General features: G+C 40.1%; 1 protein-coding gene across 2 annotated transcripts; it reads left to right on the top strand.

Annotated features, from left to right (window-relative positions):
• Positions 1-275: 275 nt before the first annotated feature.
• On the top strand, positions 276-25424 carry TMEM192 (transmembrane protein 192). Of its 2 annotated transcripts, XM_043972905.1 has the most exons (6): positions 276-465; positions 2922-3068; positions 5712-5976; positions 10049-10183; positions 20919-21021; positions 23573-25424. In XM_043972905.1, exons 1-6 carry the CDS (start codon positions 439-441, stop codon positions 23709-23711), a joined length of 816 nt encoding a protein of 271 aa, XP_043828840.1. In that variant the 5' UTR covers positions 276-438; the 3' UTR covers positions 23712-25424. The 2 variants fall into 2 exon arrangements, with proteins under 2 accessions (XP_043828840.1, XP_043828841.1); XM_043972906.1 differs by lacking the exon at positions 10049-10183.
• Positions 25425-25980: the final 556 nt, after the last annotated feature.

Genomic DNA, 25980 nt, shown 5'->3' with positions numbered 1-25980 from the left:
GTCAGGCCACCGAAGGCTTGGGAATGCAGCCTACGATGCCTTAGCCTTTCGGGGTCCTGAACCTTAGAAAGGAGAAAGCAGGGTGCCAAAGCAATGGGTCAAGGTAGGAGAGAAGGGAGACCCGCAGCAGCTCCGCTGCGAACGTCCCCCCCCTCCCTCCGGGGGCCGGCAGCGTCGGGGGGAAGCCTCTCGGGCTCCACCAATGAGGGCCTTGGAGGAGGAGCCAAAAGCCTCCCACGGAGGCGGGGCCTGCGCTCACGTGGGCGTGCCCAAAGGCAGGCTGAGCTTGCTCCGGAAGGCGGGCAGGGGGCGGGGCACAAAAGGGTTTTTTTTTTTTTTCCTCCTCCCCTCCCCCCCACCTTCCTGGAGCTGCCGCGGAGACGCGCAGGTGGAGACAGCGCTCCCCGGAGGGGGGCTTCGGCCTCGGGGGCCCAGGAGATGGCTGCGGGGACCCGCCTGGAGGACGTGAGTGCGCGCGGGGCGGGCGCGGCCGGGGGATCCCGGCGAAGTGGGGCGGGGCCTGGAGTAGCAGAGCTGCCTTCCTCCCCACCCCCCCACCGCCTCCGAGCGCCCCACCTTGCGCGGGTACCCCGGAATGGGGAAGGACTGCGAGCTGCAGACTGAAGGGGGAGAGGAACCTCCTCAGGGAAGGCCCACCTGCAGAGTCCGCTGGAGGGCTGCACCCTGGCAAGGCGGCATGGGGGGAAGGGGATGCGCCCGGGGAGGACACACCTGCTGGGGCTTTGCGCCCTCGGAAGGGCACACCTGCAGGGGCTGTGCGCCCTGCACTGGGAGCCGCTGGAAGAGCTGTGCGCGCCGGGGAGGGGACGCCGCGGGGCTGTGCGGGCTGGGGAGGAGACGCCGCGGGGCCCGGCGCCGGCGCGTGCGCCGCCCCAGGTGCGCAGCTGGCCCCAGTTCCTCGTTTTTGCTGGGGAAGCCGCTTTGCTGCGAGTCCCGGAACTCGGCTTCTTCACGTGACTGCGCGCCTGGCCTGCCTTGCGCCGCCGGCCTCCGGCTCCGGCTCCGGATCGCCCGGAGCCCGGACTGGGGCGCGAGGAACGGAACTGGGGGGTTGGAGCGCAGCCCCTGCTGGTGGGGGGCCTCGGCCCAGCCCTCCAGCTGTGGCCCGAGCCGCGGCAATGACGGGCGCCCAAGCGCGTGAAGCCTGGTCATTGTCAGCACCGGGAAGCGCAGTTTCCAAAATGGACCGGCGGTGCCCCTGTCTTTGCAGCAATAAGCAGCGTTGAGAGGGAAGTGAGGAGAATAACACCGGCCAGGGTCCGACCAGATGCCTGCAGAACTCAGAGGCTGAGTTGCTTTATATGGGATGACCCCAAAGTCATAGTACAACAGAAATAGTAAAGTTTAAAACTGCAGCAAGACTGGGGGGGGGGGCATGCTGTATATGGTCAGTTAGTCAAGAAACATTTATTAAATGATCACTGTCAGTAATAGAGAGCTAAACCGAAGGCTTTCACATCCGTTATCTCTGTTGAGCTTCATATCAACCCTTTGAGATAAGTATTATCGGAGTCACGTGGAAATCGAGCAACAGAAGTTGAGTGCTCATACTAATAAGCGTCAGGGTGGAATTTGAACCCTGGTTTTCCTGATTATACACCTAGCCCTCTGTCCAGCCCACCCTTTCAGTTTATAGCTATAAGGTTGGGAGGGTATTGGGTTGTTTTTTTTTTTTTGGTTTGGTTTTTGGGTTTTTTTTGCAATGTATAAAGAATCTCAGAGGGATAATACTGTTTTTGCCTGTTTTACTTGAAAAATTGTCTTTGTCATTTAACATTTTCAAAAATAACATTTCATTTCCCCCGATTACATGTAAAACAATTTCAAACGATTTTTTATATAGTTTTGAGTTCCAAATTCTATCCCATTTGTAGGGAATGTCTAGATCTGTGATTTCATCACCACTGGGAACTAGCTTCTATCCTTCTTACACAGATTCAAATAAGCACATCATCTGTAACTTAGAGTCTTAGAAAGTTGCCTTGGGCCCTGAGAAATAAAGGAACTTTGCTCATGGGGGCAGCTAGGTGGTGCAGTGGATAGAGCACCGGCCCTGGAGTCAGGAGGACCTGATTTCAAATCTGTCCTCAAACACTTGACACTAGCTGTGTGACCCTGGGCAAGTCACTTAACCCCAATTGCCTAAAAAAAAAAAATTTTTTTTTAAAGTTAGACTTGAACCCAGTTTTTACTGAGTCCATGGCCTGCCTTTCCTTAAACCACACTACTTCTGTATTGAATTCTTAACCATTCTTGAACTTTTCATTTGCTTATCCCTTGCCTGACAGTTAGATGGTAAGCCCTTTGAGGGTAGGAGAAAATTCTATCTATTTCTTAATATGCATCCAGTAGTTGAAACTAAATGGTTTCTCAGAAAAAAAAATGCTCTTAGAGTGGAGTAAGGCCTCTCAATGTATGAAACACCTTTTCAGAATTCATGTTATGTAACCATTTTTGCGAATATTGTCCAAGATTGTACTCATTTTCTTTTAAAATAATTTTTAAATTTAAAAAATAATTTATTTTAATAATTTTTATTTAAAGTTTTGAGTTCCAAATTCTATCCCTCCTTCCCTCCCTCTCCTCTCCCCCCTCCCTGAAGTAGTAAGCAGTCAGATTTAGGTTATACATGTGCAATTTTGTAAAACATTACCATATTAGTCATTTTGTATAAGAAAATTTGAATAAAAAATGAAAGTAAAAAAGAGCATGTTTCAGTCTGTGTTCAATCAATATCAGCTCCTTCTTTGGAGGTGGGTAGTATGCTTCATCATTAGACCTTTAGGATTGTCTTAGATCGTTGTATTGTTAAGAATAGTCATCATGTACAGTTCTTCATCAAACAATATTGCTGTCACTGTGAAAAATGTACTTATTTTCGATTTCCCCCCCTCCTTTAGGGTTCATTGGATCTCACCCAGAGTATAGAAGATGAACCCCTTCTAGATGCTCAACTTCTGCCACAACATCCATTGCATGTTCATTTCAGACCTAGATTCCACGCCCTTCCTACTGTCATCATAGCAAATCTCCTCTTGTTAATACATGTAAGTTTGTGGGGACTTTTTTTATTTTCGGGGTTTGACAGGGGAAAGAGGGTGCCAGGCTCACCAAGGAGCGTGTCAGAGACAAAGCAGTAACTTTTCTTGCTTCAGCTTGCATATATATTATTTCTGCTGCAAAGTAGAAGTACTATAGAAAGAAACATAGCCTAGTGGATAGAGAGGCGCTTTAGAGACAAGACCTTGGTTTGAGTGCCACCTTTGATGACTATTGACTGTGATCCTAGGCAAGTCTGAGGACCTCAGGAAACTGCTGAAGAATAGGCAGAAAGGTACCTCCCTGGAAGTTATCTATAGCAGTGAAATCACAAGTCTGGAAAAATCGTACACTCATGCATATACACATGTGAATATGCATATGTGTGTGTGTGTGTGTGTGCACGCGCGCATACGCACATAGCCCCTTAAAAGTTATGTCCAGTAGATAGAGCACCGGCCCTGGATTCAGGAGGACCTGAGTTCAAATCTGGCCTCAGACTCTTGATACTTACTAGCTGTGTGACCCTGGACAAGTCACTTAACCCCAATTGCCTCACCAAAAAAAAAAAAGTTATGTCCTTCTCCAGATGGGGTAACCTTTGCCTGGGCCATAGGGTCTGAATGAAAGCACTGAATGGTAACACTTGCCACAGTAGAGCCAAAAATTATCATACTTCTGTGGTGCTTGTTGCAATGATAGTGGTCAGAAGAGTAACAGTGGCCTACCTGGACTGTTGGCTATTTCAAGTGTATTCCAAGGAGGGATCCGATTACATTGATTTTTCAAAATGTTATTTTCTTGTATAGACTAGATTAGGGAATCTTATCCTTTTGTCTGTGTGTCATGGACCCCATTGGCAGTCTGAAACCCTTCTCGGGATCATGTTTTTAAAATAAAATGCAGGGGCAACTAGGTGGCGAAGAGAATAAATCACTGGCCCTGAATTCAGGAGGACCCGAGTTCAAATTCAGCCTGAGACGCTTGACACTTACTAGCTGTGTGACCATGGGCAAGTCACTTAACCCTCATTGCCCCACAAAAATAAAAATAAAATAAAATACAAAGGATTACAAAAGGAAGTCAGTTATGCTGAACAACATCATCATCAGACTATTTTAAAATAGGTTAAGAAGCCTGGGACTAGGTGATGAGAGTATTAGTCTAGTTGCTACTAGAGAAGCAGGTATGTGGGTGGCAGAATTATGAAACTGGGAAGAATCTTGAACATCATATGGTCCAAATTTCTCCTTTTAAGCTTTTGAGTTAAACTACTCAACCATAATCACACTCAGGGAGGGAGTTGCAGAGCCATGCAGTAACTCTCTCAAACTGTGCAGCTTCTCAAGTAGGATGATTTTTTTCCCCTTTTATGAATTTAATCTCTATGAGCCTCAGTTTCCTCAACTGTAAAATGAAGGGTTTGGATTAGATGGCCTCTAAAGGGCCTTCCACTTATAAATTTGTGATCCTATAAATTCATGAAGGAAAGCACTTTATAATGTACCTCTTAATTTAAAAAAGTTAAAATTTTAAGCCCATCTGTATTAACATTATTTCTTGAGAATTGATCATTTGAACTCGATGTCTTACAGATGTTTTTAGGGGGCCTGAATAGCTAGTATTTTCACTTAAATATTCCTGTAGATCTTTGATCTCATCAAAGTGGGCATTCCTTCCAGTGCTGTATTTCCCCAACTCATCCTGTATAACCACAGTCCCTGCCCTCTCATAGATTCACCCCTGCAGGCTCATCCAGCGTGCCGAGGGCCTTCCTTGATGAATTCTGTTAATAGTGGAGGGTTAAAAAAAGTTAATTAATTAAATTTTAAAAAAAATAGTGGAGGGTTGTATGGCTCATCTCTGGCTCTCAGTACCGATCTTCCTTTTTCTTTTTCTTTTTCTTGCCAGACATTTTTCTGATGGCATCTTTTAATACCACCTTTCTTGCCCAAGTCCTTATTTGTAGTGTGTTACAGCTTCTTCATGACCACTGTGTATCCTCTCCATTGCCCTTTCTTTGGGTGATCATAGATTTAGAGCTAAACCCCTAGGGTCCCTTTTAGCTCTAAATCTGTGCTCATCCCCCTTATTTTACAAATATGAAAACGAATGGCCCCCATATGATAGAGTCTGAGACAAGATTTGAACCCTGGTCTTCCTCAGTTTGAGTTCTTTGGAGACCACTGACTTTATTGTAGAGTATAAAGTTATTTTAATCATCACCATTTGGGAATAAGCTTTCCTACCTAGATGACTTAGAGTGCTCCCACCTCTTAAGTGCATAGCAGCAAGCCACTACAGTTCTAGAATGATAGTGCATTTATTTAATAGTCCTGTGACCAAAATCGTATGAATATGGGAATGTACAATTCAGTTCAATCCTACATCTCCTATTCTGGCTTTATAAAAATTGAAGAATAAAGCCCTGGATTCAGGAGTACCCGAGTTTAAATCCGGCCTCAGACACTTGACACTTGCTAGCTGTGTGACCCTGGGCAAGTCACTTAACCCCCATTGCCCTGCAAAAAAAAACCAAACAAACAAACAAAAAATTGAAAACAACAATTAAATGTAGGACAAGAAAAATGATGTGTGTTTAACCTCAAAATGCTAAAATCTAATCTTGGTCTTTTTTTTCCCCCTTCTAGGTTATATTTGTTGTTTTAGCATTTTTAACAGGTTTGCTTTGTTCTTATCCTAATCCAAATGAGGACAAATGCCCAGGAAACTACATCAACCCATTTAAAGTTCAGACTGTGGTCATCCTTGGAAAAGTGATTTTATGGGTCCTTCATGTGTTTCTTGAACGTTACATCCAGTATCACCATAGCCAAGTGAGAAACCGAGGCTACATCATCATCTACAGATCCACAAGACATCTGAAAAGATTGTCATTAATGATACACTCTACTGGTGAGCCCACCTGCCTGCCTCTCTCAGCTTTGTGTATTTTTTAAAAAATATAGTTTTGATGCCTTAGGATTTTTAATGCGCTATTCTTTCCCAGTATATTCTCCTTTGTCCTTTGTTAGTGAAAAAGAAAAAAGAACTACAAGATTTGCAATGTTTTGCATCTGGAATGTCTCAGTTCTCTTCTGGCAAATGTTTCAGCACCTGTCCTTTGGAGCCAAGGTTATTTTTTTTAATCTGAGTTCACTCACTTTTTCATATTCTTTTTACTTCTGTTATAATCACTCTGTCTTAGTTCTGGGTTGTTTTTTTTTTCCTGCTCAGCATTAGTTCATGCAAATCCTCCTATGTCTCTGCATTTTCATATCCATCATCCCCTTAGGGTGTAGTAGTGTTCCACTATAGTCAAAACAGTTTTTTCATTATATCTTACTTTGGGTTTTTGTTTTGTTTGTTTTGTTTTTGCTATCTTTTCAAAAGTCCACCTCCTAACTTGGGTAGGATGGATGTGAGGATCTCAAGCTTGAAATTAGGTTTGTTTATTCAAACCCTACCAGAATCTAACGTCTTCGCCTCAGTGAATGCTGGAAATGTCAGATAATTGTGAAAGACAGAACAACAGAGGGCAACAAACCCTTTTGTTTCTGTAAAGTTCTGGTAGAACCTGGAAAAATTACATCAGATTACTGGAATGCTTTACCCAATAACTAATAACCTTAAGCGCATTCGAATACCTCCAGAGCCATGTATGTATTCCTATCATTCAGTATTCATTCATTCATTTCATTCACCTTATATAAGGTGCCTACTATATATCAGGCATAGTGCTAATTTTTGGAGGTTGGACAATCCCACTCTACAAAAGTGGAGCTTGGAAAATCTGTCCCTGAATAAGCAGCAAAACCTAATAAATGCTTTTTCTAGTCAGTGCTGTGCCTTCCATTGAAGAAGAGATGCGAGTTGGAGGAAATAAAGTACTGCTTTTTGACTATTCCTTGAGAGTGAAAAAAGCTTTTTTTTTTTTTTTTTAAACAATCTGCTTCAGGAAGCAACTGCCTCGAGGCAAATCTGATCAGCTATTCCTGTGCAGTGAAGGCTAGAATAGACTCTCAGGAAGTGAGAATGGGGGAGAATAGGTGGTGATCAACCTTTTTTGTATCCTGGATCCCTTTGGCAATCTAATGAAGCTTTTGAACTTACTGTTTTAAAACAAAGGAAGAAAATAGCTACATTTCCATTAGAAGTTAGTGAAAAAGAAGGTAATATGTTTTTTTTTTCTCTCTACAAGTTTACAAACTCTGAAAGGTTTATTCTAAATCCTTCTAAAGGGAGGTGGTTGAAGCTGTCCCTATGCACTCCTTCCTTATATCCAATACTTAGAATTCCTACTTTCTATGAAAACTCAGCTCAAAAACTACCCCATACACCAAGCCTTTCCTGATTTCTTATCCCCTCCCTTCCGAATTTGTCTTGAAGTGTGTGTGTGTGTGTGTGTGCGCGTGCCTACGCACATGCACACACCCACATGGGTGCCTGTGATCACTTCTGATAAATTATGAGCTCTTTGAAGCCAGGGACTATTTTTCTTCCTTTTTTGTTTGTTTATTTGTTTTTGTGGGGCAATGAGGATTAAGTGACTTGCCCAGGGTCACACAGCTAGTAAATGTCAAGTGTCTGTGCCAGATTTGAACACATGTGCTCCTGAATCCAGGCTGGTGCTTTATCCACTGCGCCACCTAGGTGCCCCCGTGGTTGGTTCTTAATAGATGCTTGTTTATTGACATTTCTTTGGGCCTATATTTTGGATCTCAGGATCTTAACAGAGAGAGGGTTTCATGTGGATGAGAGCCAGCCTTTCTTCAGTGAACTACATTGATGAGTTTTGGGGGTTCCTAGTTGCTGGGTGTAGAAGGTAGTAATTTTGGCTTAATACCTGGATGCCTACCATGAAATGATCCTGTAAGGTTTGTTGTTATTGTTTTTTTAAGTACCCCCCCTTTTTTTAAAGTATGTTTTCATCTCTTAAGCAACATTTCAGTTAGTCAAATGGAATAAAACCATACACTTCTATGAATTAGCTGGAGAGCTTATGGAAATGGCCACTAGGTAGAGCTGTGTGATCTTATGTCATTTTGAAATACATTGCATCTTCTATCCAGGTCTCTTTGGTCTGGAGTCATACTATATAGGCTTGTGCAGTAAAATTGAATTTGTTATAGAATATCTTTTATTCTTTTTCACATCTTGTTCTTTTTTTAAAAATCCCCTTAATTTGTAAATAAATCTCTCCCCACTAACTTACCCAATGAGCTAACCTTTCTAACAGATTTTGAAAAGAGGAAAAAGGTAGGTTAGCAAAGCCCATTCAATATATTCACCACATCTAATAGTATATGTAATATTCTACAATCACAGTTATCCATCTCTTCAGAGGAGAGAGAGGGGTGCATTTTCTCAACTCTATTCTGAGGCTAAGCCTGGTCATTATAATGACACAATGTTTTTTGTACTTTCTATTGTTCTAGTCATTGTATATATTGCTTTATAGGTCATGCTTATTGTACTCTTCATCAGTTCACAGAAATCTTCCTTGCTTCTCTAAATTCTTTCAATTCATTGTTTCTTCCATTCTTCCAATATTCCATTACACTCATGTACCATAATTGCTTAGTATTTCCCCAATTGATGACCACCATCTTTGTTACCGTAAAAAGGGCTTCTGTTATAGAACATCTTAAAAAATTAAAATTCCTTTGAAAATCACATGTGGTCTAGCATCTGTAATAGTATTGCCACATTGTCTATGCAGAACAGCTTCTCTCATTTTTTAAAGCTTTCTTCCCCTAAATTTTATAGGTATAATTGTTTTGAGACCAAGTGCCAATTAGGTCTCCCCAAAGCTGATTTACTAGCAGCATGACTGCATGCTAATATGATTTTGGGGGGGAGTGAGACTTGTTAGAACAGAACTAAAGTGCAAAGTGACTTTCATATGTAATTTAAACTTGGCTCACTGGTTCATCGTCATTCTGCATGCATCAACAAGTAGGAGATCCCTTCTCTTCCTTGGACGAAGCAAACATTTTTTCAGACCTAGAAAAACATTAGTGAAAAAATACTAAGAAAAGAAGGGACTTGGAAATCATTTCCTCTTTGTGTGCTTCCTGCGTTTGCCAAATTAGCAACGCAAAAATTAAGTTTAAAAAAAAAAACAGTGAGAAATAATGCCCCAGGCTTACTGGGAGAGTGTCACCATAGAGAGATGATTAAGTAGGAAATGGCATCCACCTGAAGGAGCTGAATGAGCCATTACCATCCTGGATATGTCTGCCTTGTACAAACATAGCTCTCTTTGTGAAATGGGTACTGCTAAAAAATTAATTGAAATCGTTTTAAATGTATAAAGGGATCTTACTGTTTATGGAAATCCCATTTTGAGACCTTTTTTAAAACAATCACTCTAACTTCTTTTATGTTTAAATTTATACAAATTGGATTTCCTTCCATTATGATACATTGTACAGAGCAGTATGAGGGGTTTTTTTGTCTTTAATTAATATCTTTAAACTTCTAGTAATAATAGCTGACCTTTATATGGCTATCATTTAAAGGTTATAAAGCACTTTCTCTCCATTATCTTATGTGGTTCTCACCACCACGTTGTGAGGTAAGGTGGTGTTGCCTTCATTCAGGTGTCTTGCCTGGGGTCACACAGCTAGCATCCCAGCGGGAGATTGAACTAGGTTACTCCTGACCCCACATCCAGCATTCCCTGCCTCTCCTATTTTAGGTTTTCTCAGAATGTCACTGGCCTTGATCAGATGGCCTAAGCAAGTGCACTTACACAATTTTGCTTGTGGCTATAACTTGTAACTACAATGCTGAAATGTCTCTGGGGCTTTCATCAAATGTTAAGAAACTTGTTCTGCCTTTTACCCCAAATGGTTGGTGTGACTCGCTTTGGTTTTTTCCTTCAGTTTCCTTCTATGCTGCCATTTTGACTAGGCTGTTGCTTCCTCTTTTGAAAGCAAGTATAATGCTTTGGCTAACTGTGGGCTTGTGTTCCTTTTGTCAGGCAATGCAGCCCTACTCCTCATCCTGTGTATCCAGCACTCCTTCCCTGATCATGGTCCCCTCTATCTCTACTTCATCCTGGCAGTTCTGGCCTTGGAGCTGATTTGTTCCCTGATATGTCTAGTCATTTACACAGGTGAGAATTACCCATTTTATTTTGTGCCTCAGTCAGTGGCCTGTAGGTACTGTGTTTCCCCAGCTCGGGATGTAAAGCCCATTGCTTTTCCATTATAGTAAAATCTTAAACCTTATTATATGCCAGAGAATTCATACTAGAAAGAAGCTGAAAAAATGTAAAGAATGTCAGCAAGCATTCCTTCATAACTTAGACCTTCAACATCAGAAGATTCATATTAGAAAGAGACCCTATAGATGAAACACATGTGATACTGTTCAAACAACACTGAATCCTTGTTAAACATCTGAGAATTCATATTGGAGGGAATTCAGAGAAATGGAATAAGTATGAGAAATATTTTCATGCATGGTACCAATCTCACCGAATATCTGAAAATGCATACTAAAGGAAAAATAGCTATATATAGTTTGCTGTAGCTATTACTTATTGAATTAAATGTATTACTTAAAATATTGTAATCATTTTTGTTTTGTTTATCCCTCCTATAATTTTTTTTTGTTTAACAGGGGAATTCAGACCATTCAAACTAATTGTTATAAGTAATAAATTTAATTCATGTTCTGAAAAAAATTACAACATACAAACAGCAAAAAAAAAATACAACCTACAACAAGTAATTATTTCTCTGCAGCTGTGACCTTGAATTGGTTCTTAGTGCTAGCTTCTTTGGTGTTCTCATTTTGAAATCAATAGGAAAGGGGCAGCTGGGTGGCACAGTGGATAGAGCACCAGCCCAGGAGTCAGGAGTACCTGAGTTCAAATGTGGCCTCAGACACTTAACACTTACTAGCTGTGTGACCCTGGGCAAGTCACTTAACCCCAATTTCCTCACTTAAAAAAAAAAGAAAAAGAAATCAACAGGAAAGTGTTACATGACCATTGGCCATGTTTTTGAACTAACTGTAAACATAGGCTTTTGTTGACTTAAAGAAACTTTTCATGAAATCGGATATGTTTACCAGATGTTTAAGTAAAAAAAAGATAAAGTGAAATGGTTTCACATACAAATTTGTGTTTAATATGAATTTACTATTGGGTGAGATATTTGGCAATTTGCTGTTAATTAAATTTTGGGTTTTGTCTTCTTCTTGAATCAGTCTGGAAAAAGGAAGTTTTGTATATTTACACTACTTGTGTAGTAGGTGGTATTAATTTACAGATAAAGAAACTGAGACACAGGTTAAGGACTTGCCCAGGGTCACATAACATGACTGAGGCAGGATTTGATCTGTCAAGTCTTGCTGACTCCAAACCTGACACTGTATCCAGTATGCCACCTAGCTTCCCCTAAAAAGTCCTTTTTTTCCCATATAAATATTTTATTATTTTCCAGTTTCATTTAGAGATAGTTTTCAACATTTGGTGTTTTTTGTTTGTTTGGTTGGTTTTTGGGGTTTTTTTGGTCAGGCAATTGGGGCTAAGTGACTTGCCCCAGGGTCACACAGCTAGTAAGTGTCAAGGGTCTGAGGCTGGATTTGAACTCAGGTCCTCCTGACTCCAGGGCCAGTGCTCTATCCACTGTGCCACCTAGCTGCCCCTCAACATTTGTTTCTATAAGATTTCTAGTTTCATATTTTTCTCCCTTCCTCTCCTCCCTCCCCCCTCCCCAAGACAGCAAGTAATCTGATATAGGTTATATATGTACAATCACATTAAACCTATTTCTGCATTAGTTGTAATAAGTCCTTTATGATGTAGATGATGATAATGTAAGGAAAAATATACCACATATGTTCTGACGATTATTAAATTTTAAAAATATGCTATGAAGGGGTAGCTAGGTGGCTCAGTGAATAGGGCACTGGCCCTGGATTCAGGAGGACCTGAGTTCAAATCCGGCCTCAGATACTTAACACTTACTAGCTGTGTGACCCTGGGCAAGTCACTTAACCCCCATTGCCCCCACAAAATTAAATAAATAAATAACAAAAAATCCCCACTTACTAGCTGTGTGACCCTAGGCAAGTCACTTAACCCCAATTGCCTCACCAAAAAAAAAAATGGTATGAAGAACTTCAGTTTTGAGTTTAAAATTAATTGGACACTGGCTTACATGGGTAAGAATAGCAATTATTTTTGTACTTTGCTTTTATAAAACAACTAAGTGCAGTCTTCTTATAAATCACAAATTCCTATGTGCAAATGAAATTTTATTTGAAAAATATTCTCTTTACATAAACCTTCAGCATTATGCCTGTGGTGTATATCACAGTGTACCTTTAAATTGATCTAATTTCCAAAAGGAGAGTTATGAGTGAGAGGGACATTCAGCAGATCTGCAGACATTCCTACTCTGTGGTGATGACTCTGCTGAACACTGGGGAGTGGACAGAGGAGTAAAAATATTATCTGTCCTCATAGAGTGTATAATCTAGTTGGGGAGGACATGTTACAGACAAATGACCTGTATGCAAAATAAATCGAGGGAAGATGTAGTGAAAGGACAGAATTCTACCTGAACTCCAAGAGAGATCACTTCCAATTAAAGGGGAAAAGGGAAGTGTCTTGTTAGTTTCTTGCTGTGGTTTGTGGTAATTTGGCAATCAGTGTGGAATCCCTGTTAGAATCCGTTTATAATGCAGTGTACTGCTCTTGGAGTATAGTCTTTGATTTCATAATAATAGAGCGCTTTCAATTCTGCAGAGCATTTTACTTACATTCATCACAATCCTGTTAGGTTCCACAGGTATCAGTCCCATTTTACAGACGAGGAAGCTGAGGTTCAGAGAAGTTCAGTGATTTGTCCATGGTTGCGTAGCTAGTAAGCAGCAGAGGAGTCAGACTTTAGATAGAAGTTTTCCTGACCCCCAATTCCAGCATTCTATCCATTATGCTACACTGCCACTCTCAGTGATGTAAGTTCCTTTTTGTGGAATATTATCCAGTTAGGATGGCCCAATACTAATGAAAGTAATAGATGATAGTCTTAATTTATACTCATAAAAGGCACTAGTTACTATGTACTAAAAAAAACCCAAAAAATATGTATATAATGCCAAATTTATATCTTATTGGCTCTTGGGAAAAAGTTAGGAAGGGAAAACTGGACTATCCTGGGGGCAGCAAGGTGGAGCAATGGATAGAGCCACTGGGCCTGGAGTTTGACCTGAGTTTATAGCTTGCCTCAGAGACTTACTAGCTGTGTGATCCTGGGCAAGTCACTTAGCCTCTGTCTGACTCAGTTTTCTCATATGTAAAATGGGGATAATGATAGCATTTCCCTCCCTCCCAGGGTTATCGTGAGCACCATATGAGATAATAATAATGCTTAGCACAGTGTCTGGCATGGAGTAAGTGCATAATAAGTATAATTTATTAATCCATCATTCAAATTACCAAGTCTCCTTAGTGAAGTGATCCAGATCTCTGGGGTAGATACTTAATTCACTTCTTGCTTGGATCACTTCTCTTCCATATCTTCCCTGTTACCTGAAGTGACTGAAGGTTATGGTCTGAGCTTGTCTACAGAGTCATTTAGTTGGGCATCTGGCACTTTTAGTTGGCTCTTGGGTACTTTTCATCTCTACATAGGTGAGTGTCCACAGTTATACTGAGAAACAGGGGGGAAGATTTAAGCCCAAGCAGAACATTTTAATTTTACATCAGCTTTCTGAGCAGCCTTCTTCATTGGTGAAGTCAGTAACAGCTTTCCCGGTTTATCACTTCCTAATTAGGAAAGTCATTTTGGAATAGTCACGTTTTAACTACAGTTGGGTCTACCCAGCTTAACTCTTGGTGGTGGATGGGAGATTAAGGAGGTTCTGTCCAGATTTCAGTGCCTCTGCCGCTATTAGGATCACTACCATGAATGAGACTGTTTAAACTACGAGATGTTTCCCTCATCATACCCAATTTGATCAGTGCCCCGTGAGGTCTTAAAATCAAATCTCCCTAGTTTCTGCATCCAGTAAAATTGCTTTGTAGTCATCATAGTTCTCTAATGAAATGGAAGATTTACATGGCATGGAAGGCCACCCAACTCTTCAGAGGGCTAATGCTTTTGAACACACTCCTTTTGGCTAATGATCTGAAAGAATAGTGGGAAACACATTGTGGGTGGTCTAATTTGACACGAGTATCGTTGTAATTACACAGTGTCTTTGAATTACAAAACTCTGAATCCATATGAGATTTGTATTAGAAACTCTAGTGCAGGTGTGTCTTAACCTTTTTTGTGTGTGTAATGGCAGTCTGGGAAAGCCCTTGGACCCCTTTTCAGAATAATGCTTTCAAGTGTGTGAAGGAAATTTCAATTAGAGGTTAAAAAAACTAAAGGTGTTATTCTCCACCCCACTCCCAATCCAAGTTCATGGACCCTCTGAAATCTTAAGCCCAGGTTAACAACTTTTGAAGGTAGTTGAAGGTAGGTCATTTGCACAGGGCAAGCTTGACTACCTAAGGAAGTATCTTTTTTTTTTTTTTAACTGACACGAATCAGATTGTTGCTGCTCACAGAAGGATTTTGTACTATATTAAAATGTTGCTGTCCTAAAATGTAGCACTCTTACAGGAGAGACTCCAGGGATAAACATCCTTCTGCCTGGTTATCATTTTGCTTTTTTTTTCCTCAAACTCTTCAGCTGGGAGTCTAATTTAGAAATCAGTTCTTTCTCCACTTAGAAAACATATATGAGTCACTTAACCCTCATTGTCCCACAAAAATAAAATAAAATAAAATAAAACAGGGGCAGCTAGGTGGCGCAGTGAATAAAGCACCAGCCCTGGATTCAGGAGGACCTGAGATCAAATCTGGCCTCAGACACTTGACACTTACTAGCTGTGTGACCCTGGGCAAGTCACTTAACCCTCATTGCCCTGCAAAAAAAAATTTAAAAAAAAAATAGAAAACATATATGCCCTGTTGTTTGTCTCCTAAAGATAAGTTTGAGCTTTGTTGAAACAACTTTAATAAGCCCTCCAGAATCAGCAAATTGAGAACCTGCTTGTAGTTCTTAGTTACCTTGTACCCTATATTTCACTTAGGAATATTTAAAATGAATAGCGAGTACATCAAGTTCCTTTTTTGTTTGGCCTCTTAATTTTAGCTGGGCTAACAGCCAATGGAAAGTCATGTTGTCTTTGAAGCTGAGATTCATCCTCTCCATTCGGCTGACTAAATGCAAGTTTTCCATTCTTTAATTGCAAAACTATACACCTGTTCAGAGCAGGAACACTTTGTAAGGTACCTTACAAATCCATCAGGTTTAGGTTTGGACCCACTGACCAACTGGTCAAAAAGATAAAGAAAAGTCTTAGAAATCAAATTCAGGAACACAGTGGGGTGCCTTTTCTAAAGCATTATGCAAATTTGGAGGCCAAACTAAATAACTCATGGGCAATCAGAAGCAACAATGCTGATTTCCCACAAATCTAAGGCATAAAAAAAAAAAACTGGGTTGTGGCAGACTGAGCTGTCTCAAAGAACAGCTTTCTTCTTCTAAATGCAGGCTTGCTGTCAGCACATCAGACCTTAACATCGTCCTGGTCTCTTTCTGGACCCCTCTCTCAGTCCACCCTATTTCTGCTCATCTTCCATCTTAACTTTTTTGTTTTTGTTTTTGTTTTTTGTTTTTTGTTTCTTTGCGGGGCAATGGGGGTTAAGTGACTTGCCCAGGGTCACACAGCTAGTAAGTGTCAAGTGTCTGAGGCCGGATTTGAACTCAGGTCCTCCTGAATCCAGGGCCAGTGCTTTATCCACTGTGCTATCTAGCTGCCCCCATCTTAACTTTTTATAGATGAGATTGCTATGCTTTAGGAATATAAAAATGAAATGGGGGGACAGCTAGGTGGTGCAGTGGATAGAGCACCTGCCCTGAATTCAGGAGGATCTGAGTTCAAATCTGACCTCAGACACTTAACACTTACTAGCTGTGTGACCCTGGGCAAGTCATTTAACCCCAGTTGCCTCACCAAAAAAAAAAGAAAGAAAGAAATGGGGGGCAGCTAGGTGGCACAATGGATAAAGCATTGACCCTGGATTCAGGAGGACCTGAGTTCAAATCTGGCCTCCGACGCTTGACACTTACTAGCTGTGTGACCCTGGGCAAGTCACTTAACCCTCAATGCCCTGCCCCCTCCCCCAAAAAAGTATCATTATATAAGTGAAAAATGAAATGGGCATTTATTGCTGCATATATTCTCAGATTGCTTTAAAACTTTCTATAAAGACAAAAGAAGAGAACTTCTGAGGAGTTTTCTTTGGAGAATTATTTGGAACACATCCCTCTCATCCTTTTACATTATTCCTGTCTTTTTTATTTAAACGGTAACTTAGTAAACAGTTACTTTTCACATAGCAGGAACGTAATCTAATATTGCCCTTCTAAAGTAGTTTTCCTAAGTACTAGACTTCCAACTAAATGACAGAAGAGGCGTTTTAATACAAAATTCTGGATTTTTTTTTGAGGCAGTTGGAGTGTCTGAGGCTGAATTTGAACTCAGATCCCCCTGACTCTAGGGCCAGTGCTCTATCCACTGTACCACTTAATTGCCCCTAAAAAACCCAAAACTGGATTTTTTTTTAAACTTAGTGTTACCTATGATCCCTGTACCCCAGACCAACAACATGATTGAATAAGAGAGAACAGTCCTAAAGAGGTTTTGATCTCTCGTTTGGTATCTTAGAAGTTTACTCTTTGTTTTTCCTCATCTTTGGTCCCCCAGTGACAAAGACCCAGGGCCTCCTAACTCCCCTTCTCTTCTTGCTCTTGCCATAGGAATATCTAGAAACCTGATTCTTAGACTGAAGTCTAGGAAGCCAGTTAGGGTTCTGTGCTTCAGAATGTTCCATACATCTCTCTTCAGAAGGAACAGTTGTGATGGATTCTGCCTAGAAAATGCCCTGATTTTACTGCAAACACTGAACATTCTCAGTTCTATCTTTTAATTTCTTCAGGGATTCCATTGGCCCTAACATGCCTATTTATTCTAGTCACAGACTGCTAAAAGTCGGGGCTGTTTATCATAATGAAGAATGAAAACAGCCCTTCTGGCAGGTTTGCCGCTCTTCCTGGGGAGATGAGGCCTAATTGATCCTCTTGTCTTTGGCTGTCTAAAACTTACTGCCGGCATGGAGTATGCAAACTCTCAAAGGTGGAAATACACTTGTTAGTTGTCAGGTGTGAAAGCTGTATCTATCTTTACCCTTCTCTTTGTTTTTCTGTCAGTCACTGTTGGCAAGAAATACAGTAGGGTTTTTTTCTCCCTCTATGCCTCCAGGACAAACACTAGTTACTGTCTTTTCTGGTCTTTCTAGGTTCTTACTCTGCAGTGCATTGGGTCTGTAGATAGATTTTTTTAAGTTACTTTGGCATTCAACAACTTTGTAATCACTTCTGTGTCTTATATTCCACCACCTAGGGCCCTGAGAGCTTGTGACTTGCACAGGGTCACACATAGCCAGCATGTAACAGAGGCAGGATTTGAACCCAGGATATCCTTACTGAGACTGGCCCTCCATCTACTTAACATTCAGTTGAATAATTCACAGTAATTTAGTTTGCAAGAGCTGGTGATGAAGGATAATTACATATTCATTTCTAATAGTCACATGTATTTAAAATAAGTATGACAGTCTTTTGGTTTGTTTTCCCCAAAATACAATAATATAAAGGGTGGTTGTTGAAGCTTTATGCTATTTTTTAGAAAATGATACTATTGGGGGGGCAGCTAGATGGCAAAGTGGATAAAGCACCAGCCCTGGATTCAGGAGGACCTGAGTTCAAATCTGGCCTCAGACACTTAACACTTAATAGCTGTGTGACCCTGGGCAAGTCACTTAACCCCAATTGCCTCACCAAAAAAAAAAAAAAAAGAAAATGATACTATCAGGACAGCTAGGTGGTGCAGTGGATAAAGCACTGGCTCTGGATTCAGGAGGACCTGAGTTCAAATTCGGCCTTAGACACTTGACACGTGCTAGCTGTGTGACCCTGGGCAAGTCACTTAACCCCCATTGCCCTGCAAGAAAAAAAAGAAAGAAAGAAAGAAAATAATACAATCTAGTGACATTATAAAAATATCTTAGAAGTATGGCACCAGAAGAAACTATCAGCATCCTTTTAATCATATACTTCTGCTTCTGCCTGATTTCAGACTTCCATAGCATTGTAAAGGTTACAGAATGCTTCGATGCAGTACAAATATGATTGTTCCCATTTTACAGATGAAGAAAATAAAGTCGAAAGTGGTTAAATGATTTGCTCCATCACAACACACTAGGACCTGAGACCAGAACTCAGGCTTTTCGACTCCTAGCCAATCCTTTGCTATTTCACTTGGATTTGCTTCCTAACACCACACTTTCCCGACCATGACTCATTCTTCATACTTTGAAGGCATAAATCATGACCTCAGGTTGTTAAATGCATAGTGGTGTTAGCACTTCTTCTGTGTAATGTGTCTTGGTTGGAGGGACAGTGCAGACAGTCCTGTATGATCTTATTTTTCAAATGTTCAGAAGAAGAAAGCCTAGCGTTTCCTTGGAAATTAACCAAAATAGAGAACCATTTACTAGAAGGGAGAGCTCTGCCTCGATTCAGAACCCCACAGCAAACGAAGGCAAGCAGCCTCCACTTTGAGCAGGATCATTGATGACTGCCTGGCAGAAGGCATCATATTCGTACCATGAGCTCTGAAAAGATGTAAGAGTAGTTAATTTCCACAGAATAACAGCAAGTCGGCGTGACCATCACCACCTGCTTAAAACATCCAAGCTCCTGAGCTTAACATTCAAAACTTTTCTGCCAAGGTCAGAAGAGAGCCCAGAGGCCATGTAGCTAATCAAGCATCCTCAATTTTTGGTTAAGGATACTGAGACCTCGGGAGATTGACTTTTCCAGTGGGGTCACAAAGGTAGCAAGTATCAGGATCTGAACCGAGGTCCTCTAGGCTAAGATTCAGGCCTCCTTCCATTGTACTACACTGCCTCCATTCTGACCCCAACCTCATTTTCTCTTTTGCTTAAGAGAGTGGGTGTCCCTATCTTGCCCAAGCTAGAGGGGCCAGAAGTATTCACAGGCTCAAACCCAGTTCTGAATGGCACAGGATCCTTGACTTGCTCTGTTTACAAGCCATTGCCCCTCCTTAGACAACCTGGTCTTTCTCCCAGTTCTCCTAACTCATTACATCTCAGAACTCTGGTGTTCAGGAGACCTGCCAACCTCTGCCTCCCTGGTAGCTGGGATGACTGGCATTCTCCTCCAGTCCTACTGCCCTCAACTTAATTTTTCAACCTAATCTCTGGGCCGGGGGGGCCCCAAGAATCTCTTTTTCAGCCATCTCAGCTTTCTCATGATCGATGTGGCCCATGTGATTTCCCACCTCTGCTTTTTCTGCCTATGTGAAATGCCCTCCTTTGTTTCTGCCCATCCAAATCCTTTGCTTCACAGTTCTCTGTGAAGCTTTTCCTTCCCTGATTTTACCCAATTATCCAAGCCAGAAACTCTTGTTCCTCCTCTTCCTCCTTCTCCTCCTTTGCTGACTTTTGTATGTAATGTTTTTCCTACAACACACATTCTAAACCATTTCTATATTCCTCTTCCTCCTTATAATAGTTAACATTTACATAGTGCTTTAAGGTTTGCAACATGCTTTACAAATATATCACTGAACCAAAAAAAACCCAAAAAACAAAAGAAAACCAAATATATCATTGGATCCCCTCGACAATCCTGGGAGGTAGGTGCTGTTACCACCCCCATTTTATGGATGAGGAAACTCAGGCATACAGAGATTAAGTGACTTACCTAGGACCACACAGCTAGTAAGTGTCTGAGCCTGGATATGAATTCAGTTCTAACTGATTTCAGGTGCAGCATTATCTACTGTGTTGCCTAGCTACCTATAACCCTGTTCTCAACCCTTTTAGTCTTGGCTAATGACTTTCTTCCTATATTTTGATTTGATTTTTAAATTTTTATTTATTTTATTCAGAACTTAAGAAATAAAACAAGGATTTCCATAACATAGTAGAATAGAAAAAAGATGATTGCACAGGAAACTGCAAATCTATTATGTAAAACTTGCCATTCCTTTAAAATATATAATAAAGTTATCTTTATAGTAAAGTTAAATTTACTTTTTTCCTTCCCTCTTCCCCCTCCTACCCCCTACCCCATCCTAGAGATGGCTACCATTAGACACAAATATGTATATAGATGTGTGTATGCATATAGACATATACATGCACATATATGTGTGTGTGTGTATAAATGTAAAATAATTCTGTACATATTTCTATTTATCAATTCTTTCTCTGAATGTAGATAGTATTATGTATCTCATTTCCCCATTAGACTATAAACTTCTTCGGGACGGGCTGAGTTGTCTTACTTATCTTTGTACCTAGAGCTGTTAAAATTTTCTGTAAGAGGCACTCAAATGATTTTTTGTTTGTTTCTTTGTGAGGCCATTGGGGTTAAGTGACTTGCCCAGGGTCACACAGCTTGTGTCAAGTGTCTGAGGCCGGGTTTGAACTTGGGTCCTTCTGAATCCAGGGCCAGTGCTTTATCCACTGTGCCACCTAGCTGTCCCCAGATGACTTTTTTTAATCAAAAGGTCATGTGTTCTGTATCTTTTAAATTTTAAAAAAGGCAAATTGCTTGGTTATAAGAAGGGAGAGGAGGAAGGATATAGAAATGATAAAAAAGAAAGATAGTGATAAATGGATGTTTAAAAAATGCACATTCTTCTCATATAGACAATAATAACTATGATTACTTTGTCGTTTTAGTGAAAGTAAGAAGATTTAATAAAGCCAAACCAAGACCTGATATAATTGAAGAAGAGAAGATGTATTCATATGCCAACAATAGTACCTCAGAGACTGGATTCAGGTAATAATGAAGGGGAAAACAGGAGAAAATGGCGTGAGTATTCAGGAGGGGAAGACGTATTTTCTTTAGGAGTTAGAACTCTTCTTAAAAGCGAAGAAAAAACACTTGAACACTTAAGTATTATGAATGTTTGCATAGCTGTATTTCTGAGATCTGGTCTAACACCATCATTTTACAGAGGAGAAAAATCATTTCCCCAACAATCATAGATTTAGAACTGGAAGAGAGCACCGGCCCTGGAATCAGGAGTACCCGAGTTCAAATCTGGCTTCAGACACTTAACACTTACTAGCTGTGTGACCTTGGGCAAGTCACAACCCCAATTGCCTCACTTGAAAAAAAAAAAGAACTGGAAGAGAGATCCAGTTTCCAAGATTCTAATCCAGCCTCCTCAACCTGATCTAATACAACCTCCTTGTTTTGTAGAGGAAACTAAGGGACTTTTAAGTGGTCAAGGCAGGAGACAGAGGCAGGATAACGAGTTGGGTTCAGAATAGATTTAAAGCATGGCATTCTACCAGTAATTCTTTGACAGATTGGGAGCCAGAACAACCCTTGACTGAAGTTCTATGTGTGCTTGCAGACATTCCTTTGGGATGATGCTTTGACAACGCATTGGACAGACTTTATTGTGTTTGGTCTCAGGGGAATCAGGTATTTAGATGAAGCCAAGCTATAGGATGGGTAGAGGAGTTTGCAAACTTATTCTTGGACTTCTTACTTTCAAATTTCCTTCTCTGTTACCCAGTTCAAAAACAGAACACATCCCTTCATATAAAGTAGTCTTTAACGAATCCTTTGTGTCATTGCATTTCTTCAAAGGTAATTCCTACATGATGCATCTCTTTGGGTTACATGGTTTCTCAATTGAGACTAGAGGGAGAAACTTAATGTGACAAGGCTAGTTCCATGTTGAAGGAGATGGTCCGAGCTTGTGCCGTTTCATTGAGATGGATGTGAATATGTAATAAATTCTGTAGAAAGAGAAATTCATTGTAATGTTTGATGTGTTATTGTATATTTAGTAACCCAATGACTACTTTTAGTCTAATGTTTATGTCCCATATTATTTAACTTAGTAAAACTTGGCATGTTCAAATGATTGCATTAGTGATGATTTTAGGGGATTTTGTGTGTGTGTACATTGTGGTTTGGGGTGCTGGAATGTGGTTAGAACTAAGCCATAGACAAACTGTTAAGGATTTATAGCTTATTCTCAATTATTGTATCACAACTTTGGCATGGTGTGTTTTATAGAGAAAAATGAACTCTTTAGTCCTTTTTAATACCCTCTTGATACCTGGTACTTATGAAATTTACAGCCATTTGGCATCTTTCCCTTCAGTCTTAGAACATTGTTTTTCATTACAATGTTTTTGTTTTCTTGTGTGTGAATTGTACTCCAGGTTCTGCTCACTTCACTCTGCATCAGTTCATGTCAGTCTTCCTAGGTTTCCCTGAAACTGACTCCTTTCCACCATTTCTTACGCACAATAATATTCCATTACATTAGTATACCAAACTTTGCTTAGCCATTCCCCAGATGATGGGAACCCCTTAATTTCCAGTTCTTTGCCAGTACAGAAAGAACTATTACAAAAATGCTGCAAATAACTAATTAGAAAAATGAGAATTAAAGCAAATGTTCCGTTTCTCCTCACACCTTACAGATGGACAAAGTTAACCTTCCCCCCCCCCCAAAAAAAAAGAAAGAAAGAAGAAAAGAAAATAACAGCAGTAGGGAAAAAGGCATGTTAAAGTACTGTTGGTAGTAGAGTTATGAATTGATCCAGCCATACTGGAAAGCAATTTATAACTGTGCCCCAAAAGTTACTGAACTTTGCATACCATTTGACACAGTGATACAACTAGTTCCTATACCCCAAAGACATCATACTGCTATAATTGCTAAATAAGACCAGAATCTTCATTTGTATTTTTAGACGATCTTTCTAAGAGTTTAAGCTACCTTTTTGTTATTTTATTCATAATTAACCCCAGGTATCCTTTATCTGTAGGGTATTCTGATAGTACCATTTAAGTGAAGCAATAGCAGACTTTATTTCAAAGGATTACAGGATTTTTGTTCATTTTATTTCTAAGTTAATACAATGAGCTCACATTAATTGGGAGAGTGGGGGCAGCTATGTGGCACAGTGAATAAAGCACTGGCCCTGGAGTCAGGAGGACCTGAGTTCAAATATGACCTCAGACACTTACTAGCTGTGTGATCCTGGGAAAGTCACTTAACCCCAATTGCCTCACCAAAAAGAAGAAGAAGAAAAGACATTACATTAAATGGGAGAGTGCATGATTTAGAGCTTCTGAAATGGGCTTCTTAACAAGCCTATGTACTTCTGGAAATTATCACCTAGAGAACTTCTAGTTCTTAACCATATAGAGCTTAGTAGATTAAGAGAAACTTATTCCAGGGGAGAAAAAAGTATTCTGCCCAATGGAGACTGCTGAGAGGTTGTTAGTAAGCACCTTGTTGTCAGGTGGGCTTTCCTTCTGTGTGCTTTATAACCTGTTATGCCTTATTTATTTACAGGACTAGTTCCAGTCTAGAAGAAGTAGTTGAAAAGCAAGGAGATATAATAGAATACCTGAAACGACACAATGCTCTGTTAAGTAGGCGACTACTGGCCTTCACATCCCCTGATTCAGCTTCTCAGCCAAGTAGAGAGTGAAGGCTCTCAAATCTGCAGCATTTCTAGAATAATCCAAAATAAAACCGTTCATATTGGACCTCCGGACAAGCTGCTAGAATTCAATTAGAGCTTTTGCTGGCTAGCTTTTTAAAAAATAATTTATATTGGAAACTTGAATTTTGTTTTTAGGTATGCTGGACTTTTCTTCTGTTGCTACAGATATAAGACTTCTTCTGTATCTGAAAAAAACATTTCTATGATCAGTACTTAAATGTATAGGCTTATGGGGCAGCTAGGTGGTGCAGTGGATAAAGCACCGACCCTGGATTCAGGAGGACCTGAGTTCAAATTGGGCCTCAGACACTTAACACTTACTAGCTGTGTGACCCTAGGCAAGTCACTTAACCCCAGTTGCCTCACCAAAAAAAAAAAGAGAAAAAAATGTATAGGCTTACAGATACCCATTTAACTATTTTGTTTCCTTAAAGGTGTAGTTTCAACTGCTCCCCTGTTAACACATCCATATTAACTTAAAGCTTCTGTTTCTTTTCTCTTTATAGAGGTGTAGTTAATCATTCCAGAGAAGTTTTTAAATAGAAGAACTCAATCTAAGTTTCTTAAGGTTACCAAAGCCACCATGATTGTGTAAGACAAAAAAAAATCCCCTCAGATCATTTCTATATGCTTGCCTTGTGGTGCTGGGCAGAAACTCAGTTCACTCACACTAAGGCTGGCATTAGAAAGTTTACATTGTTGAATTGATTTTTATGAAAGGAACCTTGTCCAGTTGACAAAAAGTAAACTGAATTTGTTTCTCCATTCTCATCTTAATTGTAAATTTAGAGATAAGGCCAAATTGGCAACCTGACATATTCAGTTAACCATATATCTTTAATGGTTCAAATAATCTCTGAAAGATGGTGATTAGTCAAATACATTATTTCCCCTCTGCCAGATTTCATTTTAGTCCACACATTTGCATTAAATTCTTCTTTAGGAAAATCTGGTTTGTTTAGGTTGTTTTTTTTGAAACAGAGGTTAGTCCTGTGGGTAGGAAGAATGGGTTTCTTCAGTGTGTCAATATATTTATAGAAACTTGTGTATATAATATATTATGTATACATTTATATTTATCTTTGAAGACTCAATAGTTTAATTATACATCACTTGCAAGATGTGCAGTATTAAGCTTATCACTTTTATTACTACTTCTTAATTAGTGAATGAAGTGATGTATCCTTTTAAGGTGATTGTGGCACCTGCAAACAAACAGTTCTCTGTGTGTGTGTGTGTGTGTGTGTGTGTGTGTGTGTGTGTGTTAGGATGGAAAAATATGCTCTATGTAGCTTCTGACTTGTGTGAGTATGTCTGGGTCCTTTTTTAAACTCTAGATTTTATCTGGGTTTCCTACTTTGTATTTGTTGATTTGTATCTTAATGCCATGCCATTCCTAAGGAAGCCTCTTTCTCTTGCATTCTAACAAAAGTTATTATGCTCTGCCATCAACTTTCCCACCATTCTTTAAGGTGTGGAGGAGGAGAGATTATTTGGCAACTCCATTTGGTGTCTATAATTCCATTTTAGTCATTTTGTAAGAATTATGGAATGTGTTTTGGTTTAAATGACAGGTATGTTGTGGAGATTTTTTTTAGGATACTCAGGTTTTGACATGTGTGTGTATGGCCCATCTGTACTTAGTTTCTAAACTGAATAATAAATACTTTGAATTGTTCAAACAATAAATACTGCTGAAAAAAAAGTTGACAGCCTTTGTTTTTATTACAAATTGGTTGTGTTGTAATGTTTGTAATTCAGTATTTTTTAAAGGATGGTGCCCGAGTAATAGACAGGTGTAACAAGATGTCCTGTAAGGACTCAGAAGGAAGCATTGAATTACTGTTCAGTTAGAATGTGAGTAATGAAACCTTCAGCACAAAATATCTCTAATACTGTCAAATTTATCTTTCCCACCTCTATGCTAATCCCAACCATCTACAACCCACCTGAGTCCTCACATAAGCCATTCTTCCCACCTCTGACATCCTCTATATTTTTCTACCTCTTCTATGCTTAAGTACCTCCCTCTAATTTTTATGATCCTTAAAATGAACCTCTTTCCTGACCATTGCCACCTGGTTCTGACAATCTCTTAGCGCTACCACATCTGTAACATTAATAATCTTTGAGAGGGCTTTTGTATCTGTTTCACTTTATCCCAACAATCCTGGGAGTATCTAATTTTACAGGTCAGTAAATCGAGGCACAAAGGAGTTACATGACATTTTGAAGGTTATACAGCTCATTAGTG

The sequence above is a fragment of the Dromiciops gliroides genome, chromosome 6, assembly GCF_019393635.1.
Source record: "Dromiciops gliroides isolate mDroGli1 chromosome 6, mDroGli1.pri, whole genome shotgun sequence".
Classification (NCBI taxonomy): domain Eukaryota; kingdom Metazoa; phylum Chordata; class Mammalia; order Microbiotheria; family Microbiotheriidae; genus Dromiciops; species Dromiciops gliroides.
The sequence above is the reverse complement of the archived record's forward strand: the minus strand, read 5'-3'. Positions and strand labels throughout refer to the sequence as shown.

Bases quoted from the DNA above. Each gene is read 5' to 3' on its own strand.
- TMEM192 (XM_043972905.1), top strand. From the start codon at position 439: ATGGCTGCGGGGACCCGCCTGGAGGAC. The intron at 5,977-10,048 runs GTGAGCCCACCT...TCCTTTTGTCAG, and splicing joins ATTAATGATACACTCTACTG to GCAATGCAGCCCTACTCCTC. The intron at 10,184-20,918 runs GTGAGAATTACC...TTGTCGTTTTAG, and splicing joins ATGTCTAGTCATTTACACAG to TGAAAGTAAGAAGATTTAAT.